At 33.1% G+C, this 20,540-nt stretch overlaps 1 protein-coding gene across 1 annotated transcript; it reads left to right on the forward strand.

Annotated features, from left to right (window-relative positions):
- Window positions 1-236: 236 nt before the first annotated feature.
- On the forward strand, window positions 237-19,416 carry LOC127718693 (uncharacterized). The gene is made up of 2 exons (XM_052224748.1): window positions 237-400; window positions 18,080-19,416. The coding sequence occupies exon 2, from the start codon at window positions 18,103-18,105 to the stop codon at window positions 19,414-19,416; it is 1,314 nt and encodes a 437-aa protein (XP_052080708.1). The 5' UTR covers window positions 237-400; window positions 18,080-18,102.
- The last annotated feature ends 1,124 nt before the right edge of the window (window positions 19,417-20,540 follow it).

A 20,540-nucleotide genomic window follows, 5' to 3' on the forward strand; every position in this document is an offset into this window, starting at 1 on the left:
ACTAAAAATATTACAAAACATATATTAAAAACTTGATAGACACAAAAATACTACACTATTTTATACAATTACCAGTAATTCTAAAATTAAACCTGTGTTCATAAAATTTCAAACATAAGATTTCATTAAAGTGACAAGTGATATTTCTATGGGTTTATAACGATAGTTGTCATTTAATTCAATATTTTAATACTGTCTCATAAAAAAGCCAGAGAAATCAATATGTTATTAGTCTAGTCTTGAGTCATTGAAACCAGATCTGCATGTGGAAGTTTTTCTTCTGAAATATTACATCATAGCAATAACTTTTATAAATAATTATAAATAGGAACAAGTCATGTCAATCGTTTTGTGTTCATATACAGTATAATAGGAACGACATTACGTTACAGAAATATCAGTAAGTTATTATACAATTTAAAGTAGCTAACTTAATAGCATACTGTTGCAAATTACAATTATTATAATAATATGGGGTTAACTAAGATTAGTTTCAGTTTTGACTTATTATTGTGTTTATACAAACACAGATTCTTTATAGTTGTATCAAAATCATTGATTTCATATGCGATGAATTTAATTTGTTTAGTTTTCATAATGTTTTGAATTATTAGAAATACATAGGTGTTGTCTACCCGGGCATCTATTGCCTTGGCCGTTTTCGGCACAAAGTTTCGGAATGTTTGTGTTAAGTGTTCTTCAACCTATTTGATTTGACCTTCAAAGTGTTTTGATACGAGCTCCGCTGATGAGTCTAAAGTAGACGAAACGCGCGTCTGGCATACCAAATTATAACCCTGGTATCTTGATGATTTGTTTGTAACGGACATAATTAACTTAATTGTTTGAAAAAGTACAAATAGATACTTGAGGTAGAGTGGAACATAAAACAGTATTTGTACGTACAAAAGGTCCCACTATTAAAGAGTCCAGTAAAGGTTTTTTTATGGGGTTCATGATATTCAATGTTTTCGGGTTCATGCTGTTCAGTGGTATGGAGTCCATGATGTTTAATGTTATGGGGTTCATGATGTTCAATGGTATGGGGTTCATGATGTTCAATGTTATGAGGTTCATGATATTCAATGTTATGGGGTTCATGATGTTTAATATTATGGGGTTCATGATGTTTAAAGTTATTGGGTTCATGATGTTCAATGTTATGGGGTTCATGATGTTTAATGTCATGGGGTTCATGATGTTTAATGTTATTGGGTTCATGATGTTCAATGGTATGAGATTCATGATGATCAATGTTATTGCGTTCATGATGTTTAATGTTATTGGGTTCATGATGTTCAATGGTATGGGGTACATGATGTTCAATGTTATGAGGTTCATGATGTTCAATGTTATGGGGTTCATGATGTTTAATGTTATGGGGTTCATGATATTTAAAGTTATTGGGTTCATGGTGTTCAATGTTATGGGGTTCATGATGTTTAATGTCATGGGGTTCATGATGTTTAATGTTATTGGGTTCATCATGTTCAATTGTATAGAGTTCATGATGTTCAATGTTATGGGGTTCATGATGTTTGGGTTCATAATGTTCAATGTTTTGGGGTTCATGACGTTCAATGTTATGGGGTTCACGATGTTAAAAATTATGGGGTTCATGATGTTCAATGTTATGGGGTTCAAGATGTTCAATGTTATTGGGTTCATGATGTTTAATGATATGAGGTTCATGATGTTTAATGTTATGGATTTCATAATGTTCAGTGTTATGGGGTTCATGATGTTTAAAGTTATTGGGTTCATTAAGTTCAATGTTATGGGGTTCATGATGTTTAATGTCATGGGGTTCATGATGTTTAATGTAATTGGGTTCATGATGTTCAATGGTATGGGGTTTATGATGTTCAATATTATGGGTTCATGATGTTCAATGGTATGGGGTTCATAATGTTCAATGTTATGAGGTTCATGATGTTCAATGTTATGGGGTTCATGATGTTCAATGTTATAGGGTTCATGATGTTTAATGTCATGGGGTTCATGATGTTTAATGTTATTGGGTTCATGATGTTCAATATTATTGGGTTCATGATGTTTAATGTTATTGGGTTCATGATGTTCAATGGTATAGGGTTCATGATGTTCAATGTTATGAGGGTCATAATGTTCAATGTTATGGGGTTCATAATGTTTAATGTTATGGGGTTCATGATGTTCAGTGTTATGGGGTTCATAATGCTTAATGCTATGGGGTTCATGATGTTTAAAATTATGGGGTTCATGATGTTCAATGTTATTGGATTCATGATGTTTAATGTTATGGGGTTCATGATGTTTAATGTTATGGGGTTCATGATGTTCAGTGATATGAGGTTCATGATGTTCAATATTATGGGGTTCGTGATGTTAAATGTTATGGGGTTCATAGTGTTTAAAGTTAATGGGTTCATGATGTTCAATGTTATGGGGTTCATGATGTTCAATGTCATGGGGTTCATGATGTCTAATGTTATTGGGTTCATGATGTTCAATGGTATGGGTTCATGATGTTCAATGTTATGGGGTTCATGATGTTTAATGTTATGAGGTTCATGATGTTCAATGTTATAGGGTTCATGATCTTTAATGTTTTGAGGTTCATGTTGTTTAATGGTATGGGTTTCATGATGTTCAGTGTTATTTGGTTCATTGTGTTTAATGTTATGGGGTTTATGATGTTTAATGTCATGGGGTTCATGATGTTTAATGTTATTGGGTTCATCATGTTCAATTGTATAGAGTTCATGATGTTCAATGTTATGGGGTTCATGATGTTTGGGTTCATAATGTTCAATGTTTTGGGGTTCATGACGTTCAATGTTATGGGGTTCACGATGTTAAAAATTATGGGGTTCATGATGTTCAATGTTATGGGGTTCAAGATGTTCAATGTTATTGGGTTCATGATGTTTAATGATATGAGGTTCATGATGTTTAATGTTATGGATTTCATAATGTTCAGTGTTATGGGGTTCATGATGTTTAAAGTTATTGGGTTCATTATGTTCAATGTTATGGGGTTCATGATGTTTAATGTCATGGGGTTCATGATGTTTAATGTAATTGGGTTCATGATGTTCAATGGTATGGGGTTTATGATGTTCAATATTATGGGTTCATGATGTTCAATGGTATGGGGTTCATAATGTTCAATGTTATGAGGTTCATGATGTTCAATGTTATGGGGTTCATACTGTTTAATTTTATGGGGTTCATGATGTTTAAAGTTATTCGGTTCATGATGTTCAATGTTATAGGGTTCATGATGTTTAATGTCATGGGGTTCATGATGTTTAATGTTATTGGGTTCATGATGTTCAATTTTATTGGGTTCATGATGTTTAATGTTATTGGGTTCATGATGTTCAATGGTATAGGGTTCATGATGTTCAATGTTATGAGGGTCATGATGTTCAATGTTATGGGGTTCATAATGTTAATGTTATGGGGTTCATGATGTTCAGTGTTATGGGGTTCATAATGCTTAATGCTATGGGGTTCATGATGTTTAAAATTATGGGGTTCATGATGTTCAATGTTATTGGATTCATGATGTTTAATGTTATGGGGTTCATGATGTTTAATGTTATGGGGTTCATGATGTTCAGTGTTATGAGGTTCATGATGTTCAATGTTATAGGGTTCGTGATGTTAAATGTTATGGGGTTCATAGTGTTTAAAGTTATTGGGTTCATGATGTTCAATGTTATGGGGTTCATGATGTTCAATGTCATGGGGTTCATGATGTTTAATGTTATTGGGTTCATGATGTTCAATGGTATGGGTTCATGATGTTCAATGTTATGGGGTTCATGATGTTTAATGTTATGAGGTTCATGATGTTCAATGTTATAGGGTTCATGATCTTTAATGTTTTGAGGTTCATGTTGTTTAATGGTATGGGTTTCATGATGTTCAGTGTTATTGGGTTCATTGTGTTTAATGTTATGGGGTTCATGATGTTTAATGTTATGGTGTTCATGATGTTCAATGTTATGGGGTTCATCATGTTTAATGTCATGGATCTCATGATGTTCATGATCAATGTTATAGCGTTCATGATGTCAATGTATTGGGTTCATGATGTTCAATGTTATGGGGTTCATGATGTTTAATGTTATGGGGTTCATAATGCTCAATGTTTAGTTTTCTTGAGTGTTTTGAACAGGTTTTTAGTTTTGTCTTTTTTTTACGATTTTGTTTTCTGATTGCCAAATGTTTATGTTCCTATTTTTCAACCCGATTGCTGGGTCGATATTAAAGTTCGACAGATTTTAAGACACAATTCTATCGGTAATTTTCAAAAAAATTGATTGTTGCGATTACTTTAAACTCATTTGTCCATCCCAATGAAGTAGTTTTTTTTTTATTTTGTGTTTAACTTATTGCACATTGTTTTGAAATAACAATATATTCACTATAGCTAACAAAATATCCACTTAGATCGATAATTCATTTAGTTGTGTTATATATGCGATATGGTCCACATGGAAAAACATAATGTTTTAATGACTTATGGTCACAAAATACGTTTAAAAAATTGATAAAAATTATTCAACTGTGATGCTCTATTTCATTTAAAACGTTCTTAATGTTATGCAATAAGATATGTGTAAAATTTCCCTTTAATCATGGTCTTTTTACGGGATCGTTGCAACTGAATGAAAATAGATATCGTATTCATTTATGAAAATAAGTTGGAGGCTTACACTGACTAACGATTGCTGTGCATATTCAGGACGAGAACATGTTAATGCAAATACGAATATTTACCCTGCTTTGTACTAGACCGACACGCTGAGCCGGATCTTTAACGTGCTAGTTCACAAAGTAACAGTCTGCTGGAAGACATGTCATCTGACTCCGAGCCGACCAGTCTTTGATCTTACTCCTTAATACCGCGTGCTTAGCGGAGAAGCAGCAAATACCAATTTTAAAGTCTTTGGTTTGAACCGGCAAAGGTTCGATCCCACGACCTTCCGCACTCAAAGCGAACACGCTACCACGAGACCTGTGAGTCCATAGTACACGGATGCCCCACTCGCACTATCATTTTCTATGTTCAGTGGACCGTGAAATTGGGCTTAAATCTCTTATTTTGGCATTAAAATTAGAAAGATCATATCATAGGGAACATGTGTACTTAGTTTCAAGTTGATTGGACTTCAACTTCATCAAAAACTACCTTGACCAAAAACTTTAACCTGAAGCAAGACAGACGGACGGACGGACGGACGGAGGAACGGATTGACGGACGAACGGACGCACAGACCGAAAAACATAATGCCCCTAGGTGGGGCATACAAAACTAAAAAATATAAAGGTAAAATATCAAAACGTCAATATATCGAGGGGAAAAATAGGACTAATATTAGCTAACGTTATAAATTAACAAAGACAGTCCTATTTCTTAAATATTCTTTACTAGACAAATGCATTTTTGTTGAAAACATCTACGTAAAAACAAACAAGCACTGAAGTAAACCATGATTGCTTATTTCTAATGGAATAAAAACCAGGCGGGTTGCCACTGTAAATTCCAAAGCATAGTTGACTTCTGCTACATGTAAGTGAGCATCGCCCATCATATTATTTCAAAATTAAAGCTACCAGTGCGTGTCAAAGCACAGAAAAACAGGAAACTAATGATACTATATTAAAGCCATGCGGGATGTATGACACAGTTCAAAAATGTCTAGTAAACAGAAAAACTAAGACACTATTTTTTGGTAAATTCATTAGTAAAATTATGTTACAAATTGTCGATAAATATGGTAAGATTAGAAAGATCATATCATAGGAAACATGTGTACTTAGTTTTAAGTTGATTGGACTTCAACTTCATCAAAAACTACCTTGACCAAAAACTTTAACCTGAAGCAGGACAGACGGACGGACGGACGGACGAACGAACGGACTGACGGACGAACGGACGCACAGACCGAAAAACATAATGCCCCTAGATCGGGCATACACAACTAAAAATATAAAGGTAAAATATCAAAGCGTCAATAAATCGAACCCACAAAAACAAAAAACAAAGAAGAAAAAGTAAATCTAAAGCACAAAAGAATGAAAAAATTGGTATACTTAACTATATCACTTTCAGATAGAAAACAACACTAGTCAAGTATGGCGAGTTATGGAAGAGTTGGCATATTTCTGGCTGTAGGAAACCGTAGTTTATATGGTGTCACAAGTAAACACGTCACAACACAATCAAGAGATATGGTAGTTTATTTGAAAAAGACAAATGGTGACCTTGTTAATTTTGGGAAAGTAAATGAAACTGGTTCAATGAATATATACCACGATGTTAGCATTGTTGAAATTAACCCTGACATTTGCCATAATTTATACTCAACCACTGTGCGTGAGGAATGGAACACAAATAAACTATTAAAGATGTGTAATTCTGAAAAGTTATATGGTAAATTTGTCCGAACAAAAGGTCTCAATGAGACAGGAAAAGTTAATTTTGCAGATGCACAAGTTGCAACAGGACAAGAGCACAGAGAAAACGATATAAATACAAACATTCATTTTCTAGTGAAACCAGTCAACGATTGTCCATTCATTCAGCCAGGAGACAGTGGTAATGTAATTTCCATTCTGAATACTGATGTTTGTTACATGCATGTTGGATTAATAATAGGAAAATTCGAAAATAAAATTACAGGTTCAGCACTAAAAACTGCAGACGAAAAGTCAAAACAATATGTGTTATGCTTGAATTTAAAGCATGCATTCGAAACTTTAAAAGATATTACCCATTTAGAGTTCAAAGTAGTATTTCCAGCTTTTCGAAATAATAGTGTATTTATAGAAAATGGAATTAAATTATGGATAAAGACTAGAACAGTAAACTGCATATCAAGGAGAGACTTTAATTTGGCTGAACACTTAATAAATCTTATATTTTGCATTAAAGAAACGGTTTCTCAAAGGCCCGGAATGTTTTGGACAGAGAACACTTATATGCTAAGATTAAGTCAGTTTGTCAACTCAAGGAATGATTTAGAACCTAGTGGATGTGATACTGCAGATCACAAATGTTACTTACATGCAATATTAGGATGTGATTTCTTATTCTCCGAAAAGTACGATTTAGCAGAACACCAACTGAAAGAAGCGACAACAATGATAGCAGCTACTTCCTCTCCCTATCGACTTCTATGTAAAATTATTACATATAGCACATGGCTTCTGCTCAAGCAAAAACAATTAAATGAAATGAAAAATATCTTATATCATGGATTTCACTTTATGCTCAGATTCAAAGAACATGACGTTCGTATTCATGATTCCATTGGATATTTATATTTTGACCTTTCGCGATATTTTATTGCAACGGGAAAACCTCGAAAAGCGTTGCGAATGGCGTACAAATCATTGGAACATTTCGAAAGTTTTGAGAGAGGTGGAGAACAATCTCTTGAAAAGCAAGCTTTGGCGTGGTCACTAATTGCACGTCTTAGTCTTAACTGTGGTGAATTTTTTGAAAGGATACATAAGAAACCGATTGACTCACCAAAAGCAAGGCTGTACATCGAGATGTTGGAAAGTAGTTTGGACAATTTACCAATTGTCCAAAAGGTTGTCTATTACATGGTTAAAACTGATTTCTTTTATAGACAAGGTAACATTACAGGAGCTTTAAAGAATGCTCTGATAAGCGTAGATATTTCACAAAAAAACATTCTACGTGAAGAATTATTGAAATCTTCCATACGGTTATGCTATCTTAGAAAATTGTAAGACGGGAAGATATAACAATATCCCACTATTTTTACAATTACTTACTGCATAATGCGGCGTTCACACAGTGCCGATTATGGCTCCCGTTTAAGATCAGACAGTGCTAAGACACGAAAATCTATCCTCAATGATCTTGAATGTGATCAGACTTTTTACAAATTTTGATTGGAAATGGTCTTATCAAGGACGACAGTAAAAATCGTGAATGTGTGACCAGGCTTAAGGAATCGGTGGTTTTTACTGGCTTTTAAAACATCGAACATGGGTCTTTTCGTATTATGGAATTCAGATTTAAGAGCTAATTTTAATATGTTTTTGTATCCATGAAATAAAACTAAGTTAAAATGTGAGCAGTCTTATCTTGCGAACTTACGGATGTACAAGAAAATGTACTCATTATTTTGTTCTGCCATAATTAAAGTGTATAGTACTACTCTTAAATGTTTTATATAGTTTGGTTTTCCAGCTTTTGACCTGATTGATTAAGTTCACTGCAGAATATAGTCAGCAGAAGATAGTTTAGGAAAAAAGGAACAAGAAAAGTAGTGACGACAGAACTCTTAAGGAAGATCTTTTTTATAATGCCCCCTTTTCCCTCAAAAATATTCAGACACTCAGAAAAACAGACAAATAATAGGGAGTTTCTTCCGCTATTTCATTCAATGTTTTATGCTTTTTACAAGATTTAAAATATCGGGTTTTTCCTAAAATTGTCAACATATTATGTCCTGAATCATTTGTGAGGGAGCAACCGTTCTGAGTAGGGACCATTTTCCCTATTTGTTTCGCTGTTTCTGTTATTAAATCGAGTGTTGCAATATGCATGCGCAATAAATGGAAATCAGGATTAGGCACATAAATTATAAAAAGGTTCGCATGTCAACGTTAAAATAGTAACGTATATATAGATACAAGCTAAACAGTAACTTGGATGATAAGACATCGAAAATACTGGATCGCCTCCCTTACACTTGAAATATATTTAACACTGTTAAAACACGTATTATGAACTTAAAACCTGAGAGATAAAGCAAGACCATTACCAAAGTATCAATTGGTTGATTGATTTTATGCTTGCTTAAGGCTCAGTGGCAAATATTGCTTGCATATATTAAGGATAATAGCATACGAATAATCAATTAAAAAGTAGCCTATGCAAGGTTGGTCGTCTAGGAAGAACGGCCGGGAATTTGTCATGTCAAAATGAGGTGAGTGTTGATCAGGGTCATATTTTACAGCTCGAAGAGTTCTTTAGCTTGCAATTATATCTCGAGTTATAGTAAAATTCCCTTTTCTGACCACACGTGTATATATACATCTCGTACATCCAAACGCCTTTATTCTCTATTATTTGCTTATGATTTTGGTTTTGGTTGGTTGTTGGTGTTTAAGGCAAATTTAAGTACTCATGGCTATATTTGTGTTCTGACATATGTAATCATCGTCTTTATATAATTCAAGAATTAGCAGCAGATTAAGTCACTATAGATTTAATTGTCCGTTTTTATGATATATATCTAGAGATTTTTTTAAAGATTTCTACAGCGTGTTGAAAGTCAATAACTTAAGTAATATTATGAAAACTGGTTTGCATAACTTACCGTGTGATGTATTTTGCTTCGAAAATATGAAGCTAACGCCAGTTACTTATAAATTATTAGAAATATTTTTTATTGAATGAATAGAAACACACAGATACTATTCAGCTAACCCCATAAAGACCCTCTTAACTATCATCTGTAAGACGTAAATCCACTGACACAACCGAGTCTGTCATACCCAGTTATAACACATTTCAACACTACAAAGACAGTAAGTATTAAACAAAAGATTTTAGGATTTAAATGATATAATCCAAGTAAGAATTTCTCATCTTTCGCTATTTGCTAAGAAAAGGTTAAATATGAAGTTTGAATAGAGGTACATTAATCACCAATCCCTACCCCCGAATTCCAAGCAATATTGTAGATTGAACAATAGAAAACAAGAATGTTTGACATCTTGCCCCGCTCGCACTTTCAAATTTCCAAGGCCAGCGAATCCTGAACTCTCTGTTAAACCCCTAATTTGGCATATACTATTAAAATCAACATCATAATAAACAAATGTTCTCAGTTTCAATTGATTTGACCACAATTTCATGGAAAACTATTTTAAGGTGGCTGGGTGGTATAAATATGTAATATAGGATTTTGCTATTTTTTTTTTATAAAGGAACCTTATCATGTGCTTAGTGGAAAATTAAAATAAAAAAATGGGTTCACCGTCTAGTTCAGAATTTTTAAAGGGTCGATTGGTTTTCGTTCAAGGTTACTATAGAAATGATAGGGAAATGAATGCAAAGCTAGTTTTATTGAAGAATCTCTCATGAAACCTAATATAAGATTTTTTTTATATTTGTGTTTTTTTTTTGTTGCTTCAATAGTCTTTTTAATTTATCAAAAATAAAATCAACAAGTCACCGTCTAGTTAAGACAAAAAATTAACATCATTAAAATTAATGTGACTTTTTCAAAAAGGGAGATAACTCTGTCTTTGACACATTTTTCTACTTTTGGGACCATATTTTCACAGACCTGGTTATAAAACTTGTTACACTTTCTATACATGTAAGACCATATATAATATATATAACATTTCCAAACAAGTGCAGTTGATTTGCATATTGGTTGCCATGGCAACCAGCAGTCAAAATGGAAAATCACTTATTTTTGGGATTTTTTTTAATTTTCAGTTTAAATTCAAGACAATACAATTTAAAAAAAATGAGCAGGCAGAATCTATTATAATAGGGGTGTGTTTGTTTTTAAAACAAGCATATTTATATGAACTGTGGAATCCCTGGGGCAAAAAGTTTTTACTTTATATGTTCGTTCTCGTGCTTAATATCACTAGTTTCAGTTGATAATTTAAGTATCTCTTGCTTGATTGTAATAAAACTTGGAGACTCTGACTTTTTTTATGAAACCTAGACTCACTTAGACACCTGACTTACACTGATTTTTTTAGTTTACAAGACAATCCCTTATCTTCAATAAATGTCCCACCCCAGGGATCTCCACCATTAGTATTCCAATTTTGATGAAACTTTGCAAGACGGTATTTTTTTTTTTTTTTTTTTTTTGGGGGGGGGGGGTGTTTTGTACATAAATCAGGATGTTTTGACATGTTTGAATTGCCTAACATTTGTCATTTGGTTTTATAGCTTGCTAAACGGTATGGAGTTGGCTCATTGTTGAAGGCCATATGGGGACATATATTTCCATCTCTATTGGTCTCTGGTGCCAAGTTTTCTCAGTGGCAAGCCGTATATCCCATCTTTTTATATATATTTGAAATTTTATACACAATGCTGACAAATATAACACATAGGACAACTTCTGTGTTTGTTGTATAATGGAATTATTAGAGGATCTTTTTATATCTAAGTTTGACATAGACAAATTCTTCTTTCAATTCCTAGTACTTGTTTATGTATAAAAATAAATAAATGAGATAGTTGAACCTGATAATCCCGCTATTTAATTTATATCTGTCAATTTATCCGTTTTATGCTTTTGAAATTACATAACATAAGAAATTCAGGTTAAATAGTGTGTTATTAGATTTGTATTAAATAGAAAATATGTCTATTAGACACAGGATGTCCTACCATTAAATGTAGGTCACAGTAATCAAATTGTTGATGACCTGAGTGGTACCATAAAAGAATACTGTTGTGGTGATATATCACAATAGGTGGAGAAAAAAAATGGCATTTTCTAGTTATACTGGCTATGATCTATAGCCTTGTATGCATCAATTGATGTACTTAATTTAATTTGTACATGCCCAGTTTACTGCTAAACTGACTGAATATACAATCTATTGTTCATCATAATTAAAAGCTGTGATGATCAGGTAAATTCTACTCAGTTATGCCTCACTGAACAGAATTTCTATTGTTAGATTTGACATAAAATGTAAGGTCAACTGTCCCTTTTGTTGTTGATCAGGTGTTCAGATAGCTATACAATAGATTTCAAGTTCTGTCACTTTAGCAAAAAAAACTGGGCATCCCAATTTTTAATAAAGTGCATTTATTGATGCATACAATGCTATAGATTATAGCCAATATAACTAGAAAATGCCAATCTGCCATATTTTGCTTTAAATCCAGTCTAAACAAAAATACCCCCTCTATAGAGGGATAATTTTATCCCTCTATAGAAGGATTATCCCTCTATACAGATAAAAACACCATGTAGAGGGTTTGTTCCCAACCCGTTGAATACCCATCATAGATTCATACCCATTGTGGCTTTGCGTCATTTTCTTCTATTTGGTTTTCGGATTGTTGTCCTGACATATTTCCCCGTTTCCATTCTCAGTTTTATATAATTTATAATACACATTAATTTTTGTTCCTGTTTTTTGGTGTTTTTTTTTTCCATTTCCGTTAAAAAAATCTAACTTTCAAATGATTTTATGGTCGTGAAATTATCACTCTTATGCTGGGATCATTCGCAGACGATTTAAATTATATTGCGAAGAATCGCTAGAAACTTAAAGAAGAATTACCTACATTATTCATTTTTTGTTTACAAAATAATACATACATTTTACGCATATTTTCGGGTCCTTTTCTAGTGTAAAACAAGTGTGAAACTGCTTCATAAGCTACTAAAATGAAAATCGTGTTCTAATATTTTCGATCTGCGTTTCAGGATTCATGAAAAGCAGCCCACGTGTTCGATTATTGTGATTTATCTTGTGTTTATCTTCTCTCGCCGACAAGAACATGCCATTACCACAAAACGGAAGTGCATTTGCAACAATGAAAATAGCAATAATAAATTTTATAAAATCGTCGAATTACAGTATTAAATTACAACATTCTTTTGTTATATATTTAAATAAAATAGATTATTTATGATAATCAAAAGTAATTATCATTGACAATTACGACAATAGGTATGACTTGCGATATCGATGCACAACTTCCTGCGCAGTTGGCGCGAAAATTTGAACCCGCAAACCCCCTTGAACTAAAACTTTTACCAGATTCGGGATGGATGGACGCAAAGACCACAATACGCAATGCTCTTACAATAGACTGCCGGCCATACCAATTATTACATAGCTTTATATAAAGGAATCTTCATAGGTAAACCTTCCGTGAAATCATCTGTGATTTTTTTCAATTTACTACAACAAAAGAGATTTGTTTTGCATTGAATGGATTATAAATATAAATTCTCAGAAACAATAAAAAAGTTAATGGCGGAATTTCCACAACTTCATAATAAACTACCTCAAACTAAAACCAAAATTTTAACCTGATACGAACGTACGTAAAGACATTAAGCTTCTACTATGGTTACCCGGGCCTACACTTATTACCGAGCTTTAAGAAAGGAAATTATTTCGACGACTACATCTGAGGAGATTTATTTTAACAGAGCTCCATTTTAGGACATATACAGGAATACAATATTTAGCATGTTCTCCGTATATATGGTGTGCACTAAATATAATTATATTGTGCATACAATTTTTTTTCTGTATAGTATCCCAAAATGGACTTGAATGAATTATATCGTAAAATTAAATCCTCAAAAACAAATAAAAATAGGTAACATAATGTTTAATCTTAAATTGATTAAGACTAGAATGGCTTATGTGAAAGGTGCATCATAAACCAAAGTCAAGAGATCGATTTAACATGCAACAATAAACAAAACAGATATTAGCTATTGACTGGTGTATACTGTACAGAAAATTAAATCCATTAAGAAAAACATGCTGAGGCGCCTAAGCGTTTACACTCAAAGTAATCTATACATATATATTCCGATATATATCATATATAAAAAAAAATGTCTTCGCTGCAATTGGATGTCTTTTTTTTTAAATTGTTTTTTGTGTTATTTTCTCTTTTGTTTCCTTTTTTAATTTTACTTATTCTTGGGTGGTGAGGTGCTGTTAGGTTGGTGTCAACTAAACATGTACTCCACATCTTCATTTACTCATTAGAACCTTACAAACCTTATAATTCTGACTAGAGATTGTTTATTTGCAGTTCGCAATACTCAAAATTGAGAATGGAAATGGGGAATATGTCAAAAAAACAACAACCCGACCAAAGAGCAGAAAACTGCTGAATGCCACAAACGGGTCTTCAACACATCGAGAAAATCCCGCACCAAGAGGCGGGCTTCAGCTGGTCCCTAAATAAAAAATGTGTACTAGTTCAGTGAAAGTGGACGTCATTCTAAACTCCAAACATATAAATGAACTAAAATTAAAAAACATACAAGAATAACTTGTCTACGCATTTCAAATCATACAGTAAATCCTACAGGTTCAAATGAAAATGTCGAATTAAACGCGTAATAAAAAAAAAGAAGATGTGGTATGATTACCAATGAGACAACTCTACACAAAAGACCAAATGACGTAGACGTAAGTAACTATATGTCATTGTACGGACTTCAACAATGAGCAAAACCAACAACGCATATCAAGCTATAAAAGGCCCCTTTAACCATAACATTTAACAGTATAGTTTGTGAACTACGGTCCACTTGATTAGAAAATTAAATAAAATGAAAGTAATATATCAAATATTTAAAGTTTCAACGCAACTCATTTTATAATGTTTGATTTATTTAGATTATTTTAAATGATCGACCATATCCTTTGGGCCACCACAATGGAGATCTTTTATTTATGTGTTGATTGGAAACGTATTGCATACTATTCAACCCTACATAATACATACTACAGTTTATTCATTCAGAAGAAGATCGGAAATACATTATGTGTATAATATACGATTTACGGTCCACAAAAAAATGTCACAAAACATATATTAAAAATAAAGAGAGAGAAAAACAATACACTATTAAATACAATTAGCAGTAAAACAACAAATAAACCTGTGTTCATAAAATTTCTAAAGCTTGGATCCAATAAGATATCCATTACAGTGCCAAGTTATAATTTTATGGGTTTATAATGATAGTTGTTATATAGTTGAATATTTTTAAATACTGTCTCATAAAAAAACCCAGAGAAATCAATAAGTTACTATTCTAGTCTTGAGTCATTGTAACTAGATTTGCATGTGGAAGTTTTTCTTCTTAAATATTACAACATAACAATAACTTTTATAAATAATTATAAATAGGAATAAGTCATTTCAAAGCAAGTATTATGCTTTTATATACACCACAATAGGAACGACATAAAGGTACAAAGTTCTTATACAATTTAAAGTAGCTAACTTATTAGCATACTGTTGCAAATTACTATCATAACATAGGGTTAATTAAGATTAGTTTCAGTTTTGACTTTATATTGTGTTTATACAAACAGAATCTTTACAGTTATATCAAAATCATTGATTTCATATGCAATTAATTCTATTTGTTTAGTTTTCATAATGTTTTGAAATATGAAATAAAGGCAACAGTAGTATGCCGCTGTTCAATAGTCTTATAGTTTTCAGTAGTATTAGAAATACATAGGTGTTGTCTACCCGGGCATATATTGCCTTAGCCGTTTTCGGCACAAAGTTTCGGAATGTGTGTTTTAAGTGTTCTTCAACTTATTTGATTTGACCTTCCAACTGCTTTGAAACGAGATCCGCTGATGAGTCTAAAGTAGACGAAACGTGCGTCTGGTATACCAAATTAATACCCTGGTATCTTGATTATTTTTTTGTAACGGACATAATGCACTTAATTGTTTGAAAAGGTACAAAACGATACTTGACGTAAAACGGAACATAAAACAATAGTTGTACGGACAAAAGGTACCACTAATAAAGACCCGCTGGAGAATCTGAGTCCAGTTAAGGTTTTTTTATGGGGTTCATGATGTTCAATGTTATGGGGTCCATGATGTTCAATGTTATGTGGTTCATGATGTTTAATGTTATGGGGTTTATGATGTTGAATGTTATGGGTTTCATGATGTTCAATGTTATGAGGTTCATGATGTTCAATGTTATGGGGTTCATGATGTTAAATGTTATGGGGTTCATGATGTTTAAAGTTATTGGGTTCATGATGTTCAATGTTATGGGGTTCATGATGTTGAATGTTATGGGGTTCATGATGTTCAATGTTATGGGGTTCATGATGTTCAATGTTATGGGGTTCATGATGTTCAATGTTATGGGGTTCATGATGTTCAATGTTACGGGGTTCATGATGTTTAATGGTATGGAGTTCATGATGTTTAATGTTATGGGGTTCATGATGTTCAATGTTATGGGGTTCATGATGTTCAATAATATGGGGTTCATGATGTTTAATGTTATGGGGTTCTGAGATCACCCCCAGTTCTTGGTGGGGTTCGTGTTGCTTAGTCTTTAGTTTTCTATGTTGTGTCTTGTGTACTATTATTTGTCTGTTTGTCTTTTTATTTTTTAGCCATGGCGTTGTCAGTTTATTTTCGATCTATGAGTTTGACTGTCCCTCTGGTATCTTTCGCCCCTCTTTCATGATGTTCAATGTTTAGCTTTCTTTTGTGTTTTGCTTCGCCTCAGTTGACAATGTTTTCTTGGGGTAACAATCTGCTCTATCACCCTCTCAGCTATGTGTTATTTATATAATGTTCTATTTTTAAGCCGATATCTGGGTCGATATTAAAGTTCGACAGATTTTTAGACACATATCTATCGCTAATTTTCAAAAAATTTGATTTGTTACGATTACTAGTACTTTAAACTCATTTTTCCATCTCAATGACGTAGTTTTTTTATGTTGTGTTGAACTGATTGCACATAGTTTAAAAATAACAATATATACACTATAGCTAACACAATATCCAATTAGATCGATAATTCATTAAGTTGTGTCATATATGCGATATGGTCCACATGGAAAAACATAATATTTTAATAACTTATGGTCACAAAATACGTTTTAATAAATTGATAAAAATTATTCAATAGTGATGCACTATTTTATTTAAAACGTTCTTAATGTTATGCAATTAAAATATGTGAAAAATTTCCATTTAATCATAGTCTTTTTACGTGATCGTTGCAAATGAAAGGAAACAGATATCGTATTTATATATGAAAATAAGTAGGAGGCTTACACTGACTAACGATTGCTATGCTTATTCAAGACGAGAACATGTTAGTGTAATATGAATATTAACCCTGCTTTGTACTAGACCGACACGCTGAGCCGGATCTTTAACGTGCTAGTTCACAAGGTGACAGTCTGCAGGAAGACATGTCATCTGTCTCTGAGCCGACCAGTCTTTTACCTTAATTCTTAATACCGCGTGCTAAGCGGAGAAGCAGCAAATACCAATTTTAAAGTCTTTGGTTTGACCCGGCAAAGGTTCGATCCCACGACCTTCCTCACTCGAGGCGAAATCGCTACCACGAGACCTCCGATGCTGTTTTGGTACTTTGAATACAAACTAGAGTGTAAACTGATACACAATAAACACTACAAACAAGAATGTGTCTAAAGTACACGGATGCCCCACTCGCACTATCATTTTCTATTTTCAATGGACCGTGAAATTGGGGTCAAAACTCTAATTTTGCATTAAGATTGGAAATATCATATCATAGGGCACATGTGTACTAAGTTTCAAGTTGATTGGACTTCAACTTCATCAAAAACTACCTTGACCAAACACTTTAATCAGAAGCGGGATAGACGGACGGACAAACGAACAGACTGACGGACGCACAGACCGAAAAACATAATGCCCCTAGGTGGGGCATAATAAACTAAAAATATAAAGGTAAAATATCAAAACGTCAATAAATCGAAGAGAAAAAAAATAGGACTTATATAAGCTTAAGTTATCAACTAACAAAGACAGTCCTATTTACTAAATAATTGCTGTCGCAATCTTTACTTGACGAACGCATTTACGTACAAACAAACAAGCACTGAAGTAAATTGCTTATTCCTAATGAAATGAAAACCAGGCGGGTTGCCACTGTAAATTCCAAAGCATAGTTGACCTCTCCTACATGTATGTGAGCATCATCCATGGTATTATTTCAACATTAATGCTACCAGTGTGTGTCAAAGCACAGAAAAACACCGAACCAGTAATGATATATTATAGACATGTGGGATGTTTGACACAGTTCAAAAATGTCTAGTAAACAGAAAAACTAAGACACTATTTTTTGGTAAATTCATTAGTAAAATTATGTTATAGATTGTCGATAAATATGGACAAAATAACCCCCCCCCCCCTAAAAAAAACCCACAAAAACAAAAAAAAAGAGGAAAAAGTAAATCTAAAGCACAAAAGAATGAAAAATTGGTATTCTTGACTATATCACTTTCAGATAGAAAACAACACTAGTCAAGTATGGCAAGTTATGGAAGAGTTGGCATATTTCTGGCTGTAGGAAACCGTAGTTTATATGGTGTCACAAGTAAACACGTCACAACACAATCAACAGATATGGTAGTTTATTTGAAAAAGACAAATGGTGACCTATTAAATTTTGGGAAAGTAAAAGAAACTGGTTCAATGAATATATACCACGATGTTAGCATTGTTGAAATTAACCCTGACATTTGCCATAATTTATACTCAACCACTGTGCGTGAGGAATGGAACACAAATAGTCAATTAAAGATGTGTAATTTTGATGAGTTATATGGTAAATTTGTCCGAACAAAAGGTCTCAATGAGACAGGCATTGTTCATTTTGCAGTTGCACAAGTTGCAACAGGACAAGAGCACAGAGAAAACGATATAAATACAAACATTCATTTTCTAGTTAAACCAGTCAACGATTGTCCATTCATTCAGCCAGGAGACAGTGGTAATGTTATTTCCATTCAGAATACAGATGTTTGTTACATGCATGTTGGATTAATAATAGGAAAATTCGAAAATAAAATTACAGGTTCAGCACTTAAAACTGCAGATGAAAAGTCAAAACAATATGTGTTATGCTTGAATTTAAAGCATGCATTCGAAACTTTAAAAGATATTACCCATTTAGAGTTCAAAGTAGTATTTCCAGCTTTTCGAAATAATGGTGTATTTATAGAAAATGGAATGAAATTATGGATAAAGACTAGAACAGTAAACTACATATCAAGGAGAGACTTTAATTTGGCTGAACACTTGATAAATCTTATATTTTGTATTAAAGAAACGGTTTCTCAAAGACCCGGAATGTTTTGGACAGAGAACACTTATATACTAAGATTAAGTCAGTTTGTCAACTCAAGGAATGATTTAGAACCTAGTGGATGTGATACTGCAGATCACAAATGTTACTTACATGCAATATTAGGATGTGATTTCTTATTCTCCGAAAAGTACGATTTAGCAGAACACCAACTGAAAGAAGCGACAACAATGATAGCAGCTACTTCCTCTCCCTATCGACTTTTATGTAAAATTATTACATATAGCACATGGCTTCTGCTCAAGCAAAAGCAATTAAATGAAATGAAAAATATCTTATATCATGGATTTCACTTTATGCTCAGATTCAAAGAACATGACGTTCGTATTCATGATTCCATTGGATATTTATATTTTGACCTTTCGCGATATTTTATTGCAACGGGAAAACCTCGAAAAGCATTGCGAATGGCGTACAAATCATTGGAACTTTTCGAAAGATTTGAGAGAGGTGGAGGACAATCTCTTGGAACGTAATTTCGACAATTTACCAATTGTCCAAAAGGTTGTCTATTACATGGTTAAAACTGATTTCTTTTATAGACAAGGTAACATTACAGAAGCTTTAAAGAATGCTCAGATAAGCGTCGATATTTCACGAAAAAACATTCTACGTGAAGAATTATTCAAATCTTCCATACGGTTATGCTATCTTAGAAAAGTGTAAGACTGGAAGATATAACAATATCCAATTATTTTTACAATTACTTACTGCATAATGCGGCGTTCACACAGTGCCGATTATGGCTCCCGTTTGAAAGCAGACAGTGCTAAGACACGAAAAGTGAAAAAGTCGGATTATCATTGTCTGAACGCAGTCGTGTACGTTCAAAGCAGATTTCTACGGATCGGGAATGGTCCGGAGAGGTCGGCCAAGCTCCCCAACAGCTAGGTGCGTCTCGTAACATTCGGGGTAATCAGCCGATTTTGTGTAGTCGGATTACATTCGTGACAATGGATTACAATCGGATTACAATCGGGACATATTCGGTCATTTTTTACCAAATGAAAGATACAAATCGAATAAGAATCGGATTGAGAACGGGATAATCGGGACAAATTCGGCTGGAACGGATGAATTTGGACGCTTCCTGAACAATATCTGATTTTTGTCGTGATTAGAAAAATGTTTTTACAAATTTTAATTAAAGTTTGAATTTTCAGCCGCGATTCACCGGATCTTGATCAGACTTTTGACAAATTTTGATTGAAAATGGTCATATCAACAAAGACGGCAGTAAAAATCGTGAATGTGTGACCCATTTTAAGGAATCGGTGGTTTTTAGTGGCTTTTAAAACATCGAACATGGGTCTTTTCGTATTATGGAATACAGATTTAAGAGCTAATTTTAATGTGTTTTTGTATCCATGAAATAAAACTTAATTAAAATGTGAGCAGTCTTATCTTACGAACTTATAAATGTACAAGAAAATGTACTAAGTATTTTGTTCTGCCATAATTAAAGTGTATAGTACTACTCTTAAATGTTTTATATATTTTGGTTTTCCAGCTTTTGACCTGACTGATTAGGTCACTGCAGAATATAGTCAGCAGAAGATAGTTTAGGAAAAAAGGAACAAGAAAAGTAGTGACGACAGAA

This window comes from Mytilus californianus, unplaced genomic scaffold, assembly GCF_021869535.1.
Source record: "Mytilus californianus isolate M0D057914Y unplaced genomic scaffold, xbMytCali1.0.p SCAF_10, whole genome shotgun sequence".
NCBI lineage: Eukaryota > Metazoa > Mollusca > Bivalvia > Mytilida > Mytilidae > Mytilus > Mytilus californianus.

Coding starts and splice junctions, on each gene's coding strand:
- LOC127718693 (XM_052224748.1), top strand. CDS start 18,103: ATGGCAAGTTATGGAAGAGTTGGCATATTTCTGGCTGTAGGAAACCGT.